Source organism: Zingiber officinale, chromosome 6B (assembly GCF_018446385.1).
Source record: "Zingiber officinale cultivar Zhangliang chromosome 6B, Zo_v1.1, whole genome shotgun sequence".
Classification (NCBI taxonomy): Eukaryota; Viridiplantae; Streptophyta; class Magnoliopsida; order Zingiberales; family Zingiberaceae; genus Zingiber; species Zingiber officinale.
Genome location: NC_055996.1, coordinates 122,118,052 through 122,138,579, shown reverse-complemented (window position 1 = coordinate 122,138,579; position 20,528 = coordinate 122,118,052). Strand labels below are relative to the sequence as shown.

General features: G+C 36.9%; 1 protein-coding gene across 2 annotated transcripts; it reads right to left on the bottom strand.

The window, feature by feature from the left end:
* Positions 1-16,196: 16,196 nt before the first annotated feature.
* Positions 16,197-18,993, bottom strand: LOC121990613. Of its 2 annotated transcripts, none has more exons than XM_042544718.1 (3): positions 17,571-18,993; positions 16,993-17,486; positions 16,197-16,909 (listed from the first exon to the last, which is right to left on the bottom strand). In XM_042544718.1, the coding sequence occupies exons 2-3, from the start codon at positions 17,074-17,076 to the stop codon at positions 16,289-16,291; spliced, it is 705 nt and encodes a 234-aa protein (XP_042400652.1). In that variant the 5' UTR covers positions 17,077-17,486; positions 17,571-18,993; the 3' UTR covers positions 16,197-16,288. Both variants share the same exon structure in this region; 1 of them encodes a protein (XP_042400652.1).
* Positions 18,994-20,528: the final 1,535 nt, after the last annotated feature.

Genomic DNA, 20,528 nt, shown 5'->3' with positions numbered 1-20,528 from the left:
TCGCTACTGGAGAAAAGGTTTCATCATAGTCAATACCATGAATCTGCTTGAAACCTTTAGCTACCAAGCGACCCTTATAGATAAGTCCATCCATGTCAGTCTTTCTCTTAAAGACCCACTTGCACCCAATGGGTTTTACCCCTTCAGGTGGATCAACCAAAGTCCATACTTGGTTGGTGTACATGGATTCCATTTCGGATCTCATGGCCTCTAGCCATTTCTCGGAATCTGGTCTCATCACAGCTTCCTGATAGGTGGTAGGCTCATCCTCTATGAGCACAATGTCATCATGGTCAAACAAGAGAAATGAGTATCTCTCAGGCTGACGACGTACCCTATCAGACCTGCGAAGAGGTATGTCTACTTGAACTGGTTGTTGTTCCTCAACTCTTTGTGGAACAACATCATCCACAACACTTTGTGGTTCCAGTTCAATTTCCATCGAGGCATCAGTGCTATTGTTCGCATCTTGAACTTCTTCAAGATCGAACGCGCTCCCACTAGTCTTTCTAGAAACAAAGTCCCTTTCTAGAAAGACCCCAGTCTTTGCCACAACTACCTTGTGCTGACTGGAATGTAGAAGTAATATCCCTTAGTTTCCTTGGGATATCCGATGAAATAGCACTTGTCGGATTTGGGTCCTAATTTATCTGAGACTTGACGTCGTACGTAAGCCTCACAGCCCCAAATCCTCATGAAAGACACCTGGGCATCTCTCCCAGTACATATCCTATATGGTGTCTTTATCACGGCCTTGGATGAAACTCGGTTGAGAATGAAAGCTGCCGTGTCTAGAGCATATCCCCAAAGGTATGCCGGAAGATCTGTGTGACTCATCATAGATCGTACCATATCTAATAGGGTACGATTCCTCCTTTCGGATACATCATTCCACTGTGGTGTTCCAGGAGGAGTGAGTTGGGATAGAATCCCACACTCAGCTAGGTAGTCACGAAACTCATGGCTAAGGTATTCTCCACCTCGATCTGATCGAAGTATCTTAATACTTTTGCCAAGCTGGTTCTGTACTTCATTCTTGAATTCTTTGAACTTTTCAAAGGACTCTGACTTATGTGTCATCAAGTACACATAACCATATCTACTGAAGTCATCAGTAAACGTGATGAAGTACCTATAACCGCCTCTAGCAGCGACATTGAAAGGGTCACATACATCACTATGTATAAGTCCTAACAAATCAGTCGTTCTTTCGCTGTGCCCACTAAAGGGAGTCTTGGTCATCTTGCCTCGTAGGCATGACTCGCATATCTCATATGATTCAAAATCAAATGAGTCCAGCAAACCATCCTTATGGAGCTGGGATAAGCGCTTGTTATTTATATGACCTAAGCGACAGTGCCAGAGATATGTGTGGTTCATATCGTTCGATTTGAACCTCTTGGTACTAACATTATAGATAGAGCTCTCAAGGTCTAGAATATAGAGTCCGTTCATCAGAGGTGCACTACAATAGAACATATCGTTTAAATAGACAGAACAACATTTGTTCTTTATTATAAACGAGAATCCTTTCTTGTCCAAACAAGAAACTGAAATTATGTTCTTAGTCAAGGAAGGCACATAACAACAATCATCTAATTCTAGTACTAGCCCAGAGGGCAGAGATAGATGGTAAGTTCCTACAGCAATAGCAGCAACTCGTGCTCCATTGCCTACTCGTAGGTCTATCTCACCCTTCGTCAATGCTCTGCTATTTCTCAGCGCTTGTACATTAGTACAAATATGCGAAGCACATCCGGTATCTAATACCCACGATGAAGAAATAGAGAGGTTAACTTCTATAACATGTATACCTGAAGTAGAAATCTTATTTCTCTTCTTCTTAAGATCTTCCAAGTATTCTTTGGAGTTCCTCTTCCAGTGCCTTGCTTGTCCTTGATATAGGTGACAAAGATGTTCAACCATATCGTAAGCGCCCATCAACTCATGTTGCTTCTGAAGCTCAGAGTTCATGGTCGTGAGCATAAGACAGGACACATCTAATGCGTCATCTTGATGCTTCTTGTAAGCATCCCGGTCAGCTCGCGAGCCTCCGGAATGGGCTGCTCCAGAACGTACAGTTTACGTTCCTGAGTGAGAACTATTCTCAGGTTCCTGTACCAGTCCAGGAAATTTGCTCCGTTGAGCTTGTCCTTCTTAAGGACAGAACGCAGGGAGAAAGAGTTCGTATTCGATGTCATGGTTATCTACAATAGAAAATTTGCAGAAATAAATATCATATTCTTTTAAAATCATTTAATTAGGCCTTTAATTAAATGATGCTCCCACTGAATACTATAATTCTTGTGAGACAAGATCCACGTCATACTAACCCTTGAGTTAGCTTTGGCTAATACGTCCAAGGCTTAGTATGATCGGTAGGTAACGATTACCAATTACATCTCTATGCAACTCTTGTTTATAAAATCAATATCCGCATTTATATTAAAACTCGAGTTAGCTTTGGCTAATACGCCCGAGAGTTAATATAGATGTGATTTTGACCTATATTTTCCAACCGTTGGAAGAATGCCTATAGTTGACTCGATCTAACCGAGCAACTAGGAATACTCAATCTAATTGAGTTTTATATTCACCCATGCGTTGATAGGCGGAACCAAGATTGTCCCTCCGTACCCTACCAAGATAATATGTATTGCTCTGCTTTGGCAGATTCAACAATACATGTGATCGAGGTAGTGATAGGTATCACGGCACGGTTAGGCATTTAGAGTTGGTTCGATCGAGATCTAATCTAATCGAAAAGGATGCATCTTGTGCACGACTTAGATCTAATCTAATCGCAAGGGTGCATCATGTGCACGACTTAGATCTAATCTAATTGTAAGGCACTAATTAATTAATTACTTATTAAACATGCATCATATACATAAGCAATTAACTAATTAATCTATTTGTGATTTAGTCATGGCCCTACTACGATATTCTCAAGCCAATGAGAAGATCGAATGGTCAACCTATGGTCAACAGCTTCTCCAAGCTCCTCCCTTTGACCACCTTGTGTTGTTCGTGCCCGCCTCGGAACTCCGTCTCGTGTGGACCCTCCACCGCTCCAATTTGTACATTACAATTTGAAACTCGAGTTACATTCGAGTCTAAATCTAATTTACAACAAGAATATAAGAGAAGGCACGACGCGCAGGTCGCGAATATAATACAACACTCACAAACACATAACGGCACGCAGGCCGTATTATGAATTACAACACAATCCAATCACATTGGGTTTTTGGGCCATGACTATCACAAAATTAATAAATAATTCAAAATTATATATTTTCATAATTTTCTATAATTTTAAAATTAATTTTTACAATTTTTACGAGTAAAATTTCCCGGCGGTCCCGTTTAGCGGTTTCGGGCGCAATCGCGGAACGGATCCCCTTGCGGGGCCAGGGGAAGCGCCCCTACCCGCGATCTAACCATCGCGAGGGTTCCTTTTCGATCCAACAGCGCCTAAACTCGTTGTCCCAAAATGATTTGGGACGAAACCTTTGAGAAGAATTTTCCCGGCGGTCCCGATTAGCGATTTCGAGCGCAATCGCGAAGCAAATCCCCTTGCAGGGTTAGGGGGAGTGCCCCTACCCACGATCTAACCATCGTGAGTTGCTCCTAAGCGATCCTACAGCGCCTTCGCTCACTGTCCCAAACGGATTTGGATCGAAACATCACCGTTTTGGAAAAATCTTCCCGGTAGTCGAAGCCTACAAGCGTCTAAGCACTTGTGCTTCGATTACTCGAGAAAAATACTCATAAAAACCCAAAAATCATAATTTTACAGAAAATTACAGAAACTTTAGTTTTCATAAAACCAAAAATTAAACTCGTACAAGCCTTGCACGTGGCTCTGATGCCACTGTTGGGTTTTTCGGGCCGCGAAAACCGTTTTTTCGCGTCGCGGAAACCCCGAAAGCCCCAAAGTCGTAGATCCGTGCAAAGAAAACCAAACAAAAATATGAGTACGAGTTTCAAAACTTTAGATCTACTCCTAGATCTATATGTTGAGAGTTTTACCTTTGAAGCGTGCCCTCGCAAAATCCCGCTCGTCCAAGGTACGTGTCGGATCTCCAAAGTATCAAGGTAGATACTTCTCTAGTGATATCCACACGAACAAGGAGTGCTCTTTAGCACTCAAGGATGTAGAAGAGAGCCCCAAGTGTGCTAGCACTTTCTAGAGCTCTCGGATGGGATTGGAAAGGAAGAAAAAGAGAGAGTACAAAAGAAACTCATACACTCAAGAAGTAGTATCCCTCCTTTGTGACCTTCACTCTTCCTTTGCTCTTGGAATTCACTCAACCACCTTCTCCTCACTTGGAAGTTCACAGCAACAGCAGTAAGAAGGAGGAAGAAAGCTAGGAAGAAGATGAGACAATTACCACACATCAATTGCCACAAAACAAAACCTCCTTTGCAATAGTGTGGCCGACCACATTAAAGCCAAGGGGAGAGTGTAACCCCCATGAGGTGGCATGTCTCATGAGGTGGAGGTGATGTGGCAAGGATGAGTCATCCTTATGATGTGGCAATACATCAAGTCAAACTTGATGTTTCAACTTCTACTTGGTCAAGTCAAAATTGACCAATTTCTTCCTTGTTGAGTTAAATCCAACCTTTGATTTAAGTCAATTTCAATTTAATGAATCTCAATTCATTAATATAAATTGACTCAATGACTCAAATTTAAATTAGACTCATTCAACAATTGAATCTAATTGAGTCTAACTCAATAAGTCTAATTTGAATCCAATCTTTGGTGCATCATATGAACCTAATCCAATTGGTTTATCATATGAACCTAATCTCCATCAACATGTTCTTTGTGTGTGACCCAATAGGTTCTTGTAACGTTGGCAATGCCCCTAAACTCATTTAGAAGCATAAGTAATGAGCGGTATCTAGCAATACATCATTACTACCCAAGTTACAAGAATGTTGAGATCCAACATCACCTTGTGACTACTAATTGTGACTCCTCACAATATGTGACATTGTCCTTCAATCCTAGGCATCTAGATTGATCAATATGAGGCATAGATCGTGTCATCCTCTAATCAATTTAAATCTTGAACTTCAAGTAGACTCACTCGATCAAATGAGCTCAACATCTAATGTTGACTCATTTGGGCATGGACATGTACTTAGTGGTCTCACTCTATCAAGAATACCGATGTCGCTCCCGTCATATGGGAGGGATAGATCCCATCTACATCACTCACATCCCTCTACATAATTCGTTATATACCCAGTAATCGCCTTTATAGTCCACCCAGTTACGGGTGACGTTTGACGAAACCAAAATACATAACTCCTTATGTAGGGATCCATGGTGACTTCAGGTCTAAGGACTAATAGTTATACTAATAGCCACATGAGAAAGTATATGACACTCATATAACGATCCATGATACTTTCTCATGGCGGGTCACCCAGTATACATTCTCCAATGCATACCCATGTGTCAACTTGATATCTCCATATCCATGACTTGTGAGATCAAGTCATCGAGTTGACCTACATGCTAGTCTTATTGCATTAACATTGTCCCTGAATGTTAATACTCGACTATGAATGATTTAGAGTAGTGTTCCCTATATCATCTCACTATCGGTTCAACTAACCGATTGATATAGGTGAGAACCTTCTACTCAAGGACGCTATTATACTTAGTTTATTTGGCACCAATATAAGTAAGTATAATAACCAAACTAAATGCCTTTATTAATATACAAGAATATGATACAATGAGTCCATACAATCATCAAATGATTGGCTCTAGAGCTCTAACTAACAAGGAATACGGCAGAAAAACTCGAGGTCATTAGCTTACAAAGAGAAGATATAACTAATAGTTTTCTTCCGCATCATACTAGTTATTTTCTTTGTAAGAATTCTAAATACAAGAGACAATTAAATCTAGTTTATCGAATTTATTTTTCGAGTTTGTGTTTTCTTCTTTTTCGAATTTGTGATTCGATTCTTCCTTTTGGTTAACCTAGAGTTATTTTAGGAAATTAAATATTAGTTTTCCTTAAAAGGCTTTGTCTAGACGGTGGTGGTTGCTCCCATATCCAAGAAGGCCATGTGCTTCGCCATACAGTCCTGGAAGTCAATTTTGGAAATTAATATTTAATGAAATTAATAACATAGGTGGATTTGAATCAATAGTGTTAAGTTCCGCTTGCGATTCAAATCTAAACCATTAAGAACAGATAAGTTAAATTTGGAATCAATGATGTTAAGTTTTGTCTGCGATTCCTAATTTAACTTCTAAAGAACACAATAGGTTATTTAAGGAAAGGTTCGACACTTGTACAGAAATTTTTGTGCAGTGGAACCGGTACGTTTTCCTAGGACTAACCAACAATTGGTATTAGAGCTAGGGTTTGCCTCTGTGTGTTTAGAATTCAAATAGGTTATGCACATGTCATACATAATTTAGGCAGGATAATAGTAGGATGTGCTAACTCTTTGGTTGCAGACTCCAACTATTATGACATTTAGATATTGTGTGTGATTGGACCCTTGGACATGTCAAGGGCATTATTTTGTGTGTATGATTGTATGCATCAAATACAGCAGGAGCTATACTATTTTTAGAATTTTATTTTTTGTTCGATCTAGAATACATGTACATTCCTTTATGGAATATAGGATCGATATTTATAAAATTCTATATTTGTCGCGGATCGTATCTTAGCGAGGCGTGGTACTTTTGGAGCACCAGAGGCGCAGCGGAATAAGAAGCAAGATGGATGCGACGACTCGACCCGATGGCGGTGGCTAAAGATGGCAGCAGCTAGGGTTGGAGCACATGGAAGACGGTAACAGAAAAAGATCATAATAGTTGGAAAATAATTTCCATATTTATTGCTTTTATTTACTATGATGTGTGTGTATGCAAGGATAGTTTAAAATTCCTCACTTTAAATAACTAAGTGGGAGAGGGATTTTAATAAATCACATGGTCTCCATTACTGGTTTGTAAGTGATGCAACAAGCTTGCGTGTTGGCTCTGAGTGCCTCCCTCCACAATGGATGAGTTTGTTGCGGATCACTAGATCAAATTTCCTTAATAGATGGTTATAGGAAATTATTTAGGAGCGTGTGATCTTCTCCAACTGAAGGGGCACAATCCTATTTAATGGACTTAGCATCAAGTAATGGTATACACTTAGACGCATTCAATAGTATCCTCCCCAACGGAGTCACTATTATTGTATTGTGTAACCAAAGTGAAACCAACTATTAATTTTATTTGTCATAAAGTTAGGATAACAAGATAATAAAATTAATGGGTCACACCCTCCTCTTACAAATGTTGAATTTGTATACGTCCACACTAACGTGACATGCAATATTCACGGTGATTTGAGGTGTTGGTTAATTTAAAATAGTATTGTTTGAGGAATCAATATTATTCTAAATTTAAAGTCTTGACCAAAATTTATTTTTGTGATTCTTAGAATGACTTTCAACCCACTGGCCATTATACTGAAAGAGAACAAACTTACTGGTCCCAACTATATTGATTGGAAAAGAAATCTGGACATTGTATTGACTGAGGCTTGCCCTGATGCACCTGACGGTGACTCTACCCCAGAGGAGATTAAGTATCATAAGAAATGGATAAAAGCTGATGAGATGGCTCGGTGTTATATTTTGGCATCAATGTTAAATGTATTGCAACATCAGCATCAAGATTTAACAACAACTTATGATATAATGAACAATCTCAAAGAACTCTTTGGGCACCAGAGTCGGACTGCTAGGCAAGAGGCAATGAGAAAGCTAATGACAGCCACCATGTCTGAGGGGACGCCCGTGAGGGATCATATCCTCAAAATGATGGCCTATCTGAACGAAATACAAGTTCTTGGAGGAGAAATCGATGGAGAAACCCAGGTCGATATAATTCTCCAAACTCTACCAAGAAGTTTTGAGCAGTTCCGCCTGAACTATAACATGAACAAAAGAGAGTATACATTGGCGGAACTTCTGACAGAACTACAGACAGCAGAAGGTATATTTCGTCAAAGTTCTCAGATTCACTATGCTGAAAATGATTCTACTTCTAAGCCGAAAGGCAAGAAGAAAAAGAAACATGTTTTTTCAGCAAAGAGAGTGAATAAACCTCAGGGACAAAAAGTTGGAATGAAGAAGCCGAAGGGCAAGTGCTTCATCTGCAAGCAGTCAGGACATTGGAATGCGGACTGTCCTCGTAGGAATCAGAACAATAAAGGTATATCTCATGCTCTAGTAGTTGAAACATGTTTAGCGGTGTTATCTACCAGCACCTGGTGTGTAGATACGGGAGCCACTGATCATGTCTGTAATTCTTTGCAAGGGTTCCAGGAAACCCGACGACTATTTGAAAGAGAGATAACCATCTACATGGGGCAATGCTACTAAGGTGGCGGCTGTTGCAGTGGGAGACGTCTACTTATCTTTTGATAGGAATAGAAATTTGGTTTTAAGAAATTGTATTTATCACTACAAGAATAATGGTCTTTAAGGGCACACATAAATGCCCTTATAGTTTATTTTTTATGACACTTAAGTTTTAGTGACATAACCGAAAAACGCCCTATAAAGTGATGTCGTCTTAGATCCTCCTTCATTCCTGACATTTTATAATGTCGTTATACAAAATCAATACTAACTTTAAAAATGTCACAATATAGGGATATAATGACAATATAAAAATGTCAATAAAAATCCTATTTTAATGACATTTATATATGTCCTGTTATTATCATAATAAGGACACATTTAAATGTTACCTAAACTCATTTATTTTGACATTTATAAGTGTCCTATAAATTTTTATAAGGATAGTAAAAGTTGTCAGTAATCATAATTTATAAGATCATTTTAAAATGTCACCTTAAATAATCTATAATGACATTAATAATTATCATTTATATTAATTTATAAAGACATTAAAAATTGTCATTACAAGAATAATTATTTAGAATATATAACCTGAATTCAAAATTTATACATCATCACAATACATCCATCATTTAGAATAAAATACAATTAAAAGTGCTAATATGAAATTTTTATTCATCTAACACTAACTTGAGTCAAATTAAAAATTACAATACTAATGATAAGTCATTTACATCCAAAACTAACTACACACTACACTCAAACTATTAAATTTTAGACTAACAAAGTCTTGTGAAATAAAAACATAATTAGTTGGACCATCTTCAACCATCATATTGTAAGCAAAATCCATGTATCTGCCATCTACAAATACAATGCATATATTTGTATTAGAGAAATAAAACAATGAAAATAAAAAAGATAATAAAATAATTCAAAACATTGGATATCATACTAAATGAGAAAAATGCAAAGTATGTCCACCTAATAGTAGTCTTCGTTTACTGTTAACTGCAAATGTATTTCATATTTGTTTAAAATTATAATACCACAATAAATATAATAAATTAATAATATTTCAATGAAAGGTTAAAAGCATACCAAATGATATGGCCAAGCTATCATTCCTCCAAGTGTATCCTCAAACCTTTGTAAAAATCATAAGGTCTAATTAAACTCTCTTCTGGTTCTAGGACAACTTGTACTTGTACTTCACACCAATTTGGTCCTAGTGTTTGTCTTCCTACTGTAGTATTTGGATCCATTCTATGAAGCACTCCTTTTGCCACAATTTTTGTTGAATCAAATAAACTTTTGATCAAGACAGAACATCCAATCTACATGAAAGTGCAAAAGAGAATAAAAGTCTAAAGATGTGTGGAATATATAATAATAAAAAAAAAATTAAACAACTCTTACCCGTAAAGATGGACGAGAAGGAATAGAAGTTTGTTGATTACTACTTGATGATGTGTGTTGACTATTATTGCAATTTGAAATAGGATTTTGGTTTGCTTGATCAGAAATCTTTGCTTCTAACATTGCAATATGTTGGCCTTGCTTTTTTAACTTGTTCATCCATTTTTTCTAGTTTTGTCTTCTGTTCCATCACTAGTCGATTGCATGTGCCATGACTAGGAACTTCTCCCCATAAATCAGATGGACTAACACCATCACCAAGCATATGTACTTGGCCAAGTCTATCTGGTCCGATAATTTGAGCAAATATATCATTTTGACTCACTGGATCATTAGAATCTTCAGGAAGTTGATTTGCTAGTTCATTCATTGCAACCTTTACAAACATATGACATGTTGATACTTATTTAATACATAATGATAATTAAAACAAAGCACTTTAAATTAATAAATTGAAGAGTATAAAGTAGTTTATCAATTTTTCTGCTACAACATTACTTGAGGGACTTCCATTGGCATGAGTAAAGCAAGCCTGAAATAATTCGACTCGTGTTGGAGGGTGCCCCTTTTCTTTTTCCTAAAAATATATTTAGTTATTAGTTTCTACATTCAAATGCACATAGAATTATAACACGAATAAGAAGAATTATCAATTTGTGTTGCACTTGAGCAAAAGATGTCCTTCCAGTAGTCTGATTCATTATCTTTTGTTTTCTAGAAGCTTTATTTTTTTCACTCCTTTCCTAATATATTAATTACACTCAATAAACAATATTAAAGTCTACATAACATTTGAATCAAATTATTAATCTAAATAAAAACATATTGTCTACCTTTGATTTTTCTGTGTTTCAAAATGCAACTAGTCTCATATATTGTTCTGCATGAGCTCTTTCATCTCTATGTTGTAACAGAACTTGAATTGATAACTCTAGATCATAGTACTTTTTTTTTAGTTCAGATTTTCAGTTTCTCCATTTTTTTCCTATTGATCGTAGTGTCCAATTTTCAATTCCTGGAGGAAGGTCGTATTTTTCCTTCAAAAAAATAGACAAATTAACTTTGCATAAATTAAAAGTCTTAAACATGAAAATTACGCAAAAGTAATTTAGTTACCTTTATAACATTTAACATGTCTTTTTTTTTATCCGTTGACATTTTATGTCAATCTTCCACATCAATTGGACAATACTTACCATTTCTTGCCAAAGAACCCAAGAAATCAGTAAATTTATTTCTTTTTGTTCCTATAGGGCGTCCCATATCATCACATGAAATCTTAATGCGTGGTAGTGTGCTAGGTCGACCCCAAATTTCTTTCATAAATGTGGGACCTCTTTTTTTCCTATTAATATTATGAAGTCCACTTTCACTATCTGTACACAAAAAAAATATATATAAGACATAATAAAAATAATATAATAAATTATTATATTGTTCATATATGTTACCTTCATTAGATGTTTCATTCATATCAACATTTTGATCTGGAACTAAAGTCATGTTTTCAACATATGGGATATGTTAGAACCCCGAGGTGTTTTGATGTGATCAAACAAGTTAAGCTAGGTCCTGCGTTGTTTAACCCTTGTGTCTAAGTGTGCAGGAGCTTAGGAACACAGGAAGTCGAGCGGAAGACGCGGCTAACGAGAAGGACGGCACGGGGAGAGAGCCGACGGGCTCGGTGCGTCCGAGGGACGAGGTGACCGCGGAAGAGTACACCGGCGGACGAGAAGAACGTGCGCGGCGTTCGAGGGACGAGAAACCGGGAAGGAAGGCTGCTCGAGGAGAAGGCCGGAACATGGGTTCGGGTGAGCCCTATTCCGGAAGGCCGAGATCACCCAAGCAAACGGAGCCGGAGCGAACAGACCCGGACCGAGATGAGCTGGATCGAGACGAGCTGAACCGGAGTCGAAAAGTCAATTTAAGTTGACCTTAGGGCTCCGGGCGCCCGGAACCATTCAGGGCGCCCGGAACCGACCGGGGCGCCCGGAACCCTTCCGGGCGCCCGCCGGGCGCCAGAAATCGACTTTTCAACAGGATCGAGTTTTGACTCGATCCGACCGTTGGGGGATAAAATTTATCCCCCCCAGGGCGCCCGGAACCCTTCCAGGCGCCCGGACCAAGACTATAAATATAGCCTTGGTCCAGAAGCAATTATTAATTAATAACAACTACTTGTAATCCAGTGCTTTCATTTGTGTTATTTCTTTCTGTGCTTTCAACGTTGTAAGAGGCTACTCCGCCAGAGGAGAATCAATTAGTGCGTCATCTTTGCCTTGGATTAGCAATCCTCTGATTGCAAACCAAGTAATTCCTCTGTGTCTATTTTCTGTTTTAATTAGTCTCTGCCTTTTTAATTACAAGTTCTTTTAAGTTAGTTGAATATCCGAGAAGGGTTTTTGGTTTTATTTTGTAGGGCAATTCACCCCTCCCCTCTTGCCGGCCTCCAAAGGGACCAACAAGTGGTATCAGAGCAAGGCGCTTCAGGAGGACTAACCGCCGATCGAAGCAACAAAGATGGCCGGACCAAGCATTGTTCCACCAAAATTCGAGGGGAACTTCGTAGACTGGAAGTGCCGTATGGAGGTATTCCTAAAAACAGATTTTGAAATTCGGTTTATCATGAAATATGATTTTGTAGCTCCAATAGATAAAGATGGAAAAGAAAAAGAAGAGAGCGATTGGACAAAGAAGGAGCAGAATGAGTCGGTAGCAAACGGCCGTGCGGAACATCACCTGCTGAGCGTGTTACCACCTCAAGAGGTCAACCGCATCGAAAACTATTTATCTGCTAAAGAACTTTGGGAGAAGTTCTTGGAACTCCACGAAGGCACGTCCGAAGCGAAGCTCGCTATAAGGGACATCCTCCGCAACAAACTGATGAACATCCGTATGGAGAAAGGTGAGAAAGTAGCTGGTCTACATGCGAAGGTAAAAGAACTAGTTACTTGTCTCGAAAACCTTGGTGAAACGGTAACAAACCGGGACACTATACGCTACGCGCTCAACGCGTTTCCAAGAACTCCGGAGTGGACATCAATCGTCGACGCCTACTACATTTCAAAAGACCTGGAGGTAAGTACTTTAGAAGAGTTGTTTTCTACTCTTGAATTGCATGAAACCAGGTGTGCAGGAACGACAAAGGATACAACCCAAACTATGGCGCTGAACGCAACCCAGAAGGATGAACTCGAGTCAGACTCTGAAGACGATCAAGAAGCATACATGGTAAGAAATTTTAAAAAGTTTTTTAGATCTAATAAATTTAAAATGCAGAATCAAAAGAATCAAAAAAGTAGAAGAAAGGTACGGTGCTACCAGTGTCAGAAGGAGGGACACCTAAGGGAAGAGTGCCCAGAACTCAAGAAGGTCAAAATGAAGACACCCAAGAAACACAACCTAAAAGCAACTTGGGATGACACTTCTTCATCTGAATCAGAAGCTCAAGAATATGCGGGGATTGCACTGATGGCAAGCCACGAAGGACAAAGCACATCAGAACCCAGCATCGATGAAGGGGGAGCGACGTCAGATGGAAGTAGCGAAGCAGGGGGAGATTCAGGCTTCAAGTCTGATATGGTAAGTGAGGTATGCCTCTTACCTCCTGATGAACTTTACTTTGGTATTAAAGCTATGACTAAATCCATGTATAAATTAGAAAATGAAAATATCAAATTAAAAAATGAAATTTTGGAAACAAAAAGAATTTTAGCAAAATCATGTCTTATAGAGGATTTTGATAAATTGAAAATTGAAAATTGAAAATGAAAAACTAAAAGAAGAAATAGAAAGATTGAAAAAATATAAAAGTTCAAATATTTCTACTTTTAGAAATTATAGAGGTTTAAATTAGTATTATAGATTTCATCAAAGTCAAATTAGAGATATATCAAAAATCTATATACCTAGGAAATACTTGGTTAACCCTGTAGGTAGGAACCTCTACTGGATTCCAAAAACCTGTTTAATTTAAAATTAGACTTAGCATTTTCAGCAAGGAAATTAAACGACTAATTTCATTATGAGGCTTTGTCTAAGGAAGTGGTTGTTGCTCCAATAACCAAGAAGGCCTAGTGCCTCGCCACGACTTGGAAGCCAAGTATCGAAATGAAAAGTTTAATTGACTAACTGAAAAAGCATTAATTTAATTTACCTAATGCTTTAAAAGAGTTATTCAATTTGTGTTAGAAAATACTTAAAATTAATTTATATAATAATTTTTTTAGGAAAATAATTTTTTTTTGAAAATTTCTGAAAATTATTGACTTAGATATTTTTTTTAACTTGAATATTGTCTTATACATTTTTTTAAAATCGCCTTAGAAATCTTTTATAAAAAATAACTTAAAAGTTTCTGAATATTGACTTAGAAATTTTTTTTTAAAAAAACTAAATATTCTCTTTTGAAACATTGTCTTACAAATTGATATTAATTGCCTTAGAAATTTTTTTATGACAATTCACTTAAAATTTTGTTTACCTTAGACTTGTTTAAAGAACCCCTATTTTTAATGTGATCAAAGGGGGAGAAGAATGTTAAGTCTAGGGGGAGGTATATAAATTTTTTTTATGAAATATCTTTGGACTTAATTGCAAATAAATTGTTTTTATTGCATCTGTTTTTCCCTAGCTTAACTTGGGTTGCTCACATCAAAAAGGGAGAGATTGTTGGAACCCCGAGGTGTTTTGATATGATCAAACAAGTTAAGCTAGGTCCTGCGTTGTTTAACCCTTGTGTCTAAGTGTGCAGGAGCTTAGGAACACAGGAAGTCGAGCGGAAGACGCGGCTAACGAGAAGGACGACACGGGGAGAGAGCCGACGGGCTCGGTGCGTCCGAGGGACGAGGTGACCGTGGAAGAGTACACCGGCGGACGAGAAGAACGTGCGCGGCGTTCGAGGGACGAGAAACCGGGAAGGAAGGCTGCTCGAAGAGAAGGTCGGAACATGGGTTCGGGTGAGCCCTATTCCGGAAGGTTGAGATCACCCAAGCAAACGGAGCCGGAGCGAACAGACCCGGACCGAGATGAGCTGGATCGAGACGAGCTAAACCGGAGTCGAAAAGTCAATTTAAGTTGACCTTAGGGCTCCGGGCGCCCGGAACCATTCCGGGCGCCCGGAACCATTCCGGGCGCCCGGAACCGACCGGGGCGCCCGGAACCCTTCCGGGCGCCCGGAATCGACTTTTCAACAGGATCGAGTTTTGACTCGATCCGACCGTTAGAGGATAAAATTTATCCCCCCCAGGGCGCCCGGAACCCTTCCAGGCGCCCGGACCAAGACTATAAATATAGCCTTGGTCCAGAAGCAATTATTAATTAAGAACAACTACTTGTAATCCAGTGCTTTCATTTGTGTTATTTCTTTCTGTGCTTTCAACGCTGTAAGGGCTACTCCGCCCAGAGGAGAATCAATTAGTGCGTCATCTTTGCCTTGGATTAGCAATCCTCTGATTGCAAACCAAGTAATTCCTCTGTGTCTATTTTCTGTTTTAATTAGTCTCTGCCTTTTTAATTACAAGTTCTTTTAAGTTAGTTGAATATCCAAGAAGGGTTTTTGGTTTTATTTTGTAGGGCAATTCACCCCTCCCCTCTTGCCAGCCTCCAAAGGGACCAACAGGATATTATCTTGCACATCGACATGAAGTTGATTTGAAAGTGTATCTCTTTGGTTATTCAACGTACCTTGTATATTTTGACTATCTGTGAAAGTATTGATTCCAATAAAAATATAAAAATAAGAATTGAATTCAAATATGTAATAAATTTGTGATGCATAAATGAGATATTACCTTGCTCAAATGAATGTTGATCAGTGTGATTTGTACTCATAATTGGTGGTTGCATATTTACCTCAGCTTGAAGTATAAAATGAGATTTCCTCTTACTTCGACGCTTAGGAGTCATTCGTACTACAAACAATAGTTAGTTACAAATTATAGATAATAAATCATTCAAAAGAAAAAAAAAGAATGCATCTACTATCATAGAGAGTACCTCTTTTCCCAGATAAATCATCAATTTTATGTCTATATAAATTGTCTAGATTATAGAAACAAGAAAGAATGCATTTACCATCACATAAATCATAGATTTCCAATCCATAGAAAATCGAAGAAGGTTATTTATTTATTTATTTATTTATTTTTACAAAAGTCAACTTCTAAAGCAATAGTTGGGAGCCAACAGTGAAACAACGTGTGATAATTAATAGTGAAGCATCATCATAAAACATCATTAAATAGAGATAATAAAAAAACGTCAATACTTAATGACATTTCCAAGTGCATTACTACTAATATCATATAAACCCACTAAAAAAATTATAAATCCACTTATATCATATAAAAAGTTAAAAATGATAATAAAAAGAATAAAAAATTCATTGTACTATTATTGAAATGATAATTGACTAAACATAAGTGCATAGAATAGATAAAATTTACTTATATCATTATCAATTTCCACTCCTGTAATATTCATCACGAACCCAAACCACTTCTTCATGTTCACTGCAGTCTTCAGAATTACAAATATAACTTTGAAGATATGTATCGACATCTGTCATAGGCTGCATTTTATACTTTGCTCGTGCATCAGTGGTGATAATAGCATGCCAATCACAATCAATTGGATCTTCCACGTAAAATACTTGCATAACCTGAGATGCTAAAATATAAGGCTCATTATTATGCCTAACATTTTTAAAATTGGCCAACACAAAACCATCTTCATCCAATTTTAATCGTTTGCCTTTGGAGACCCACTTACATTCAAATAAAATAACTTTTCGGCCTCCTCCATAATCTAACTCAATCACATTTTGCAAAATTCCATAATAATCAAGTTCACTTAATACTGGATTATGATCTTTTACACTTGAATAACTTGAAGTAGTTGCTCTAACAGTTACACCATAATTTTGAGTTTTTCTCTTACACTCCACTTCCTTTGTATGGAACCTAAATCCATTTGAAATAAATTTTTCATATCGTATCCCAATGACATTAGGGCCTCTGGCGATTGATCTCAAATCATTTGACACTGGATCATCTTCTACAAGATTTGCATCTTCAATCTATCATACAAGAAATACTTAATCAATTATATTTGAAAATAATTGTAACATATATTTTTAATAATTATTACAATACAACTTACATGATTGGCAAACCATGAGGCAAAAGTTTCACTATGTATATGCTCAATTTGGTGTAGTGGAAGACGAGAATGACTCAGACTCATAATTCTTCGGTGTTCACTGCAAATTAATAATATTAATTTTGTATATAATGATGACTTAAATAGTTATATATCTAAACACTATGATTTATATAAAAACATACTCTATATAAGATTGTACATGATGACAATTAAATAACACATATTGATGTGCCTTCTTTAATATCTCAGTTTCAAACTTAGTTGCAATGGCTTTTCCAAGTGCATAACCAGAGATGTTAAAGATATCTATTGAGAATGTTGATTCAATATTTATATCATCATTTCTTGATGATTGATTAAATCTTGTCTCTACATAATCTGCTAAATATAAAGAGTAGAAGGTCAAACATTCCTCAGCTAAATACCCTTCAGCAATAGATCCTTCCGGCCTACTTCTATTTCGAACATAAGACTTCAATGCCCCCAGGTACCTTAAGTCAAAAACACAATAATTTATATTATTTATCAAATAAAATATTTTAAATAAAATAACATCAACAAGATTTATATATTACCTTTCAATTGGATACATCCAACGGTAGTGAACTGGCTCGGCAAGTTGTACTTCAGTAGCTAAATGAATAGTTAGATGAACCATTATGTCAAAAAATGAGGGAGGAAATTTTTTTTCCAATTCACATAGGATCACTGCAATATCTCTCGTCAGACTAACCATATCCGTAGGAGAAATTACTTTACAACATAACTCTCGAAAATATCTGCTTAATCTAATCAAAGGAATCCGAATTGATTTAGATAAAGTTTTTTGTAGTGCGACTAGCAACAATTGTTGCATCAAAATGTGATTATCATGACTTTTTAGACCAACTAATTTTGACGGTTTCATTTGAACACATCGTGATATGTTGGATGCATAGCCATCTGGAACTTTAATTTTTTTTAAGACCTTGCAAAATATACCCTTCTCTTTTTTTCCCATTGAAAAAGATGCTAGAGGTAAATAAACTTTCTTTTGTCCTTTCTCAATAGGATGAAGTGATGATCTTATCCCTATTTCTTGTAAATCAAGTCGTGCTTTAAGATTATCTTTCGTTTTTCCTTTCATATTCAACAATGTCCCACAAATAGATTCACATACATTCTTTTCAATATGCATAAAGTCAAGATTGTGACGTATCACATTATCTTTCCAATATGATAAATCAAAGAAAATACTGAATTTTTTCCAATTGAATGGTAGTGCTGAATTATCATTAATTGTTTTCCTAAATGTAAATTTAGAATTTTTCAACTCATTTATCACCATGCTTCCTGATAGTTTGGGTGGTGGTTTTCCATATTCTTCTGTGCCATCAAAAAATTGAGTATTTTTCCAAAATGCATAATCACTATTTAAAAACTTACGATGACCCATATAACAATATTTTCCACCATTTTTTAACCATTGTGAATGTGTAAACTTGTGACACACTGGGCATGCAAGTTGTCCTTTAGTACTCTATCCTGATAAGATAGCATATCCAGGGAAATCACTTATTGTCCATAGTAATGTTGCATGTAATTGAAAATTTTGTTTAGTTGATGCATCATATGTTTGAACTCCTATCTCCCATAAGTCTTTCAAATCTGCAATAAGTGGTTGCAAGTAGATGTCTATATTATTTCCTGGAGCAGTTGGGCCAGGTATCAATAGCGACAACATAAAGTATGGTTGCTTCATACACATCCATGGTGGAAGATTATATGACATTAAAATAATCGACCACGTACTATTTGTTGTACTCATATTTTTGAATGGATTAAATCCATCTGATGCTAAACCAAGCCTTATATTTCTAGGATCCTTTGCAAATTCTGGGTGCTTATGGTCAAATGTTTGCCAAGCTGGGGAGTCAGCTGGTGTTGGTTGCTACTCGGAAAACCTGGAGGTTCCACTGTACAAAAATTTTATACAAAGGTCTGAACCTTTTCCTAGCTACCATGTGTTCTTTTAAATTAAATTTTGGATTGCCTGCGGAACTTAACATGTTTGATCCAAAACTTAATCTATTTGTTCTTTTAGGTTTAGACTTGGATCTCCTGCGGAACTTAACACGTTCGATCCAAATCACCTAAGTTATTAATTCCATTAAATATTAATTTCCATAATTGGTTCCCAGTACTGACGTGGCGAGGCACATGACCTTCTTGGATATGGGAACAACCACCACCGACTAGACAAAACCTTTTAAGGAAAGCTAATATTTAATTTCCTAAAATAACTTTAGGTTAACCGAAAGGAACAATCAAATCACAAGAAAAAGAAGAAAACATAAGAACACTACATCGAAAATAAATTCGAAATACTAGAATCGTAAGCCTCTTGTATTTGATATTATTTCCAAAAATTACTAGTTATACCTTTTAGAAAGACCTCTTGATCTTCTACCGTATTCCTCTTCTAACCTCAGACGTTGTGTGGGCAACGATCTTCCGAGATGAGAAACCACCAAAACACCTTCTTCTCCTCCTAGCTAGGTTCGGCCAAAACACAAGCTTCACCAAGGAAGAAGGAAAAACCCAATCAAACTCCAAGGGATGCAAGCTTTCTCTCCTTCTTCTTCTTCTTCTCCAAGTAGTATCCGGCCACCACAAGAGCTCCAAGGGAGAGGAAGAATTCGGCCACCACAAAGAGGAAGAGAAGGAGAGAGGATGGCCGACCACAACACAAAGGAAAAGAGGGAGAAAATAATAGAGGTTATCAACCATGAAGGCACCCCCACCCCTTCTTTTATATTCCTTGGCTTTGGCAAATAAGAAAATTTATTTATAATAAAATTTCCTTAACAACAATTAATTAAGAAAAATTAAATAAAATTTCTTAATCAATTAATCATGGTCGGCCACCTCAAATAGATAAATTAGGAGAGTTTCAATCAACAAAATAAAACTTCCTAATTTGTTTCCGAAAATTTTTTTAAAAAATAAAATTTCCCTTTAAAATCCCTTCATGGTTAATAAAAAGAAATTTCTATAATTTTAATTTTTCAACATGTGAATAATTTTCAAAGAGAAAAAAAATAAAATATCTTTCCAATCTACAAATAAGGAAAGAGATCTAATCTCTTTCTTTAATTTTTTGTAGATCCTTTTAAGAGAGATATTTTAACTTTAATTCTCTTTAATAAATTATATCTTCCACATAATAAAAATTAAAATTCTTTTTAATTTAATGGGGGCCGGCCACCTAAGCTTGGGTTCAAGCTAGGTTGGTCGGCCCCCTTATCATGGGTATGAAGGTGTGTATAGGTGGGTATAGTACTCTATAAATAAGATGCTACGATAGGGACCGAGAGGAGGAATTGGTTTTGGTCTCCCGATAAAATTAAGCATCCCGTGTTCGCCCCGAACACACAACTTAATTTTATCAATAATAATTCATTTCACTAGAGAACTATTATTGAACTACCGCACCAATCCCAAATTACATTTTTGGGCTCCTTCTTATTATGAGTGTGTTAGTCTCCCTGTGT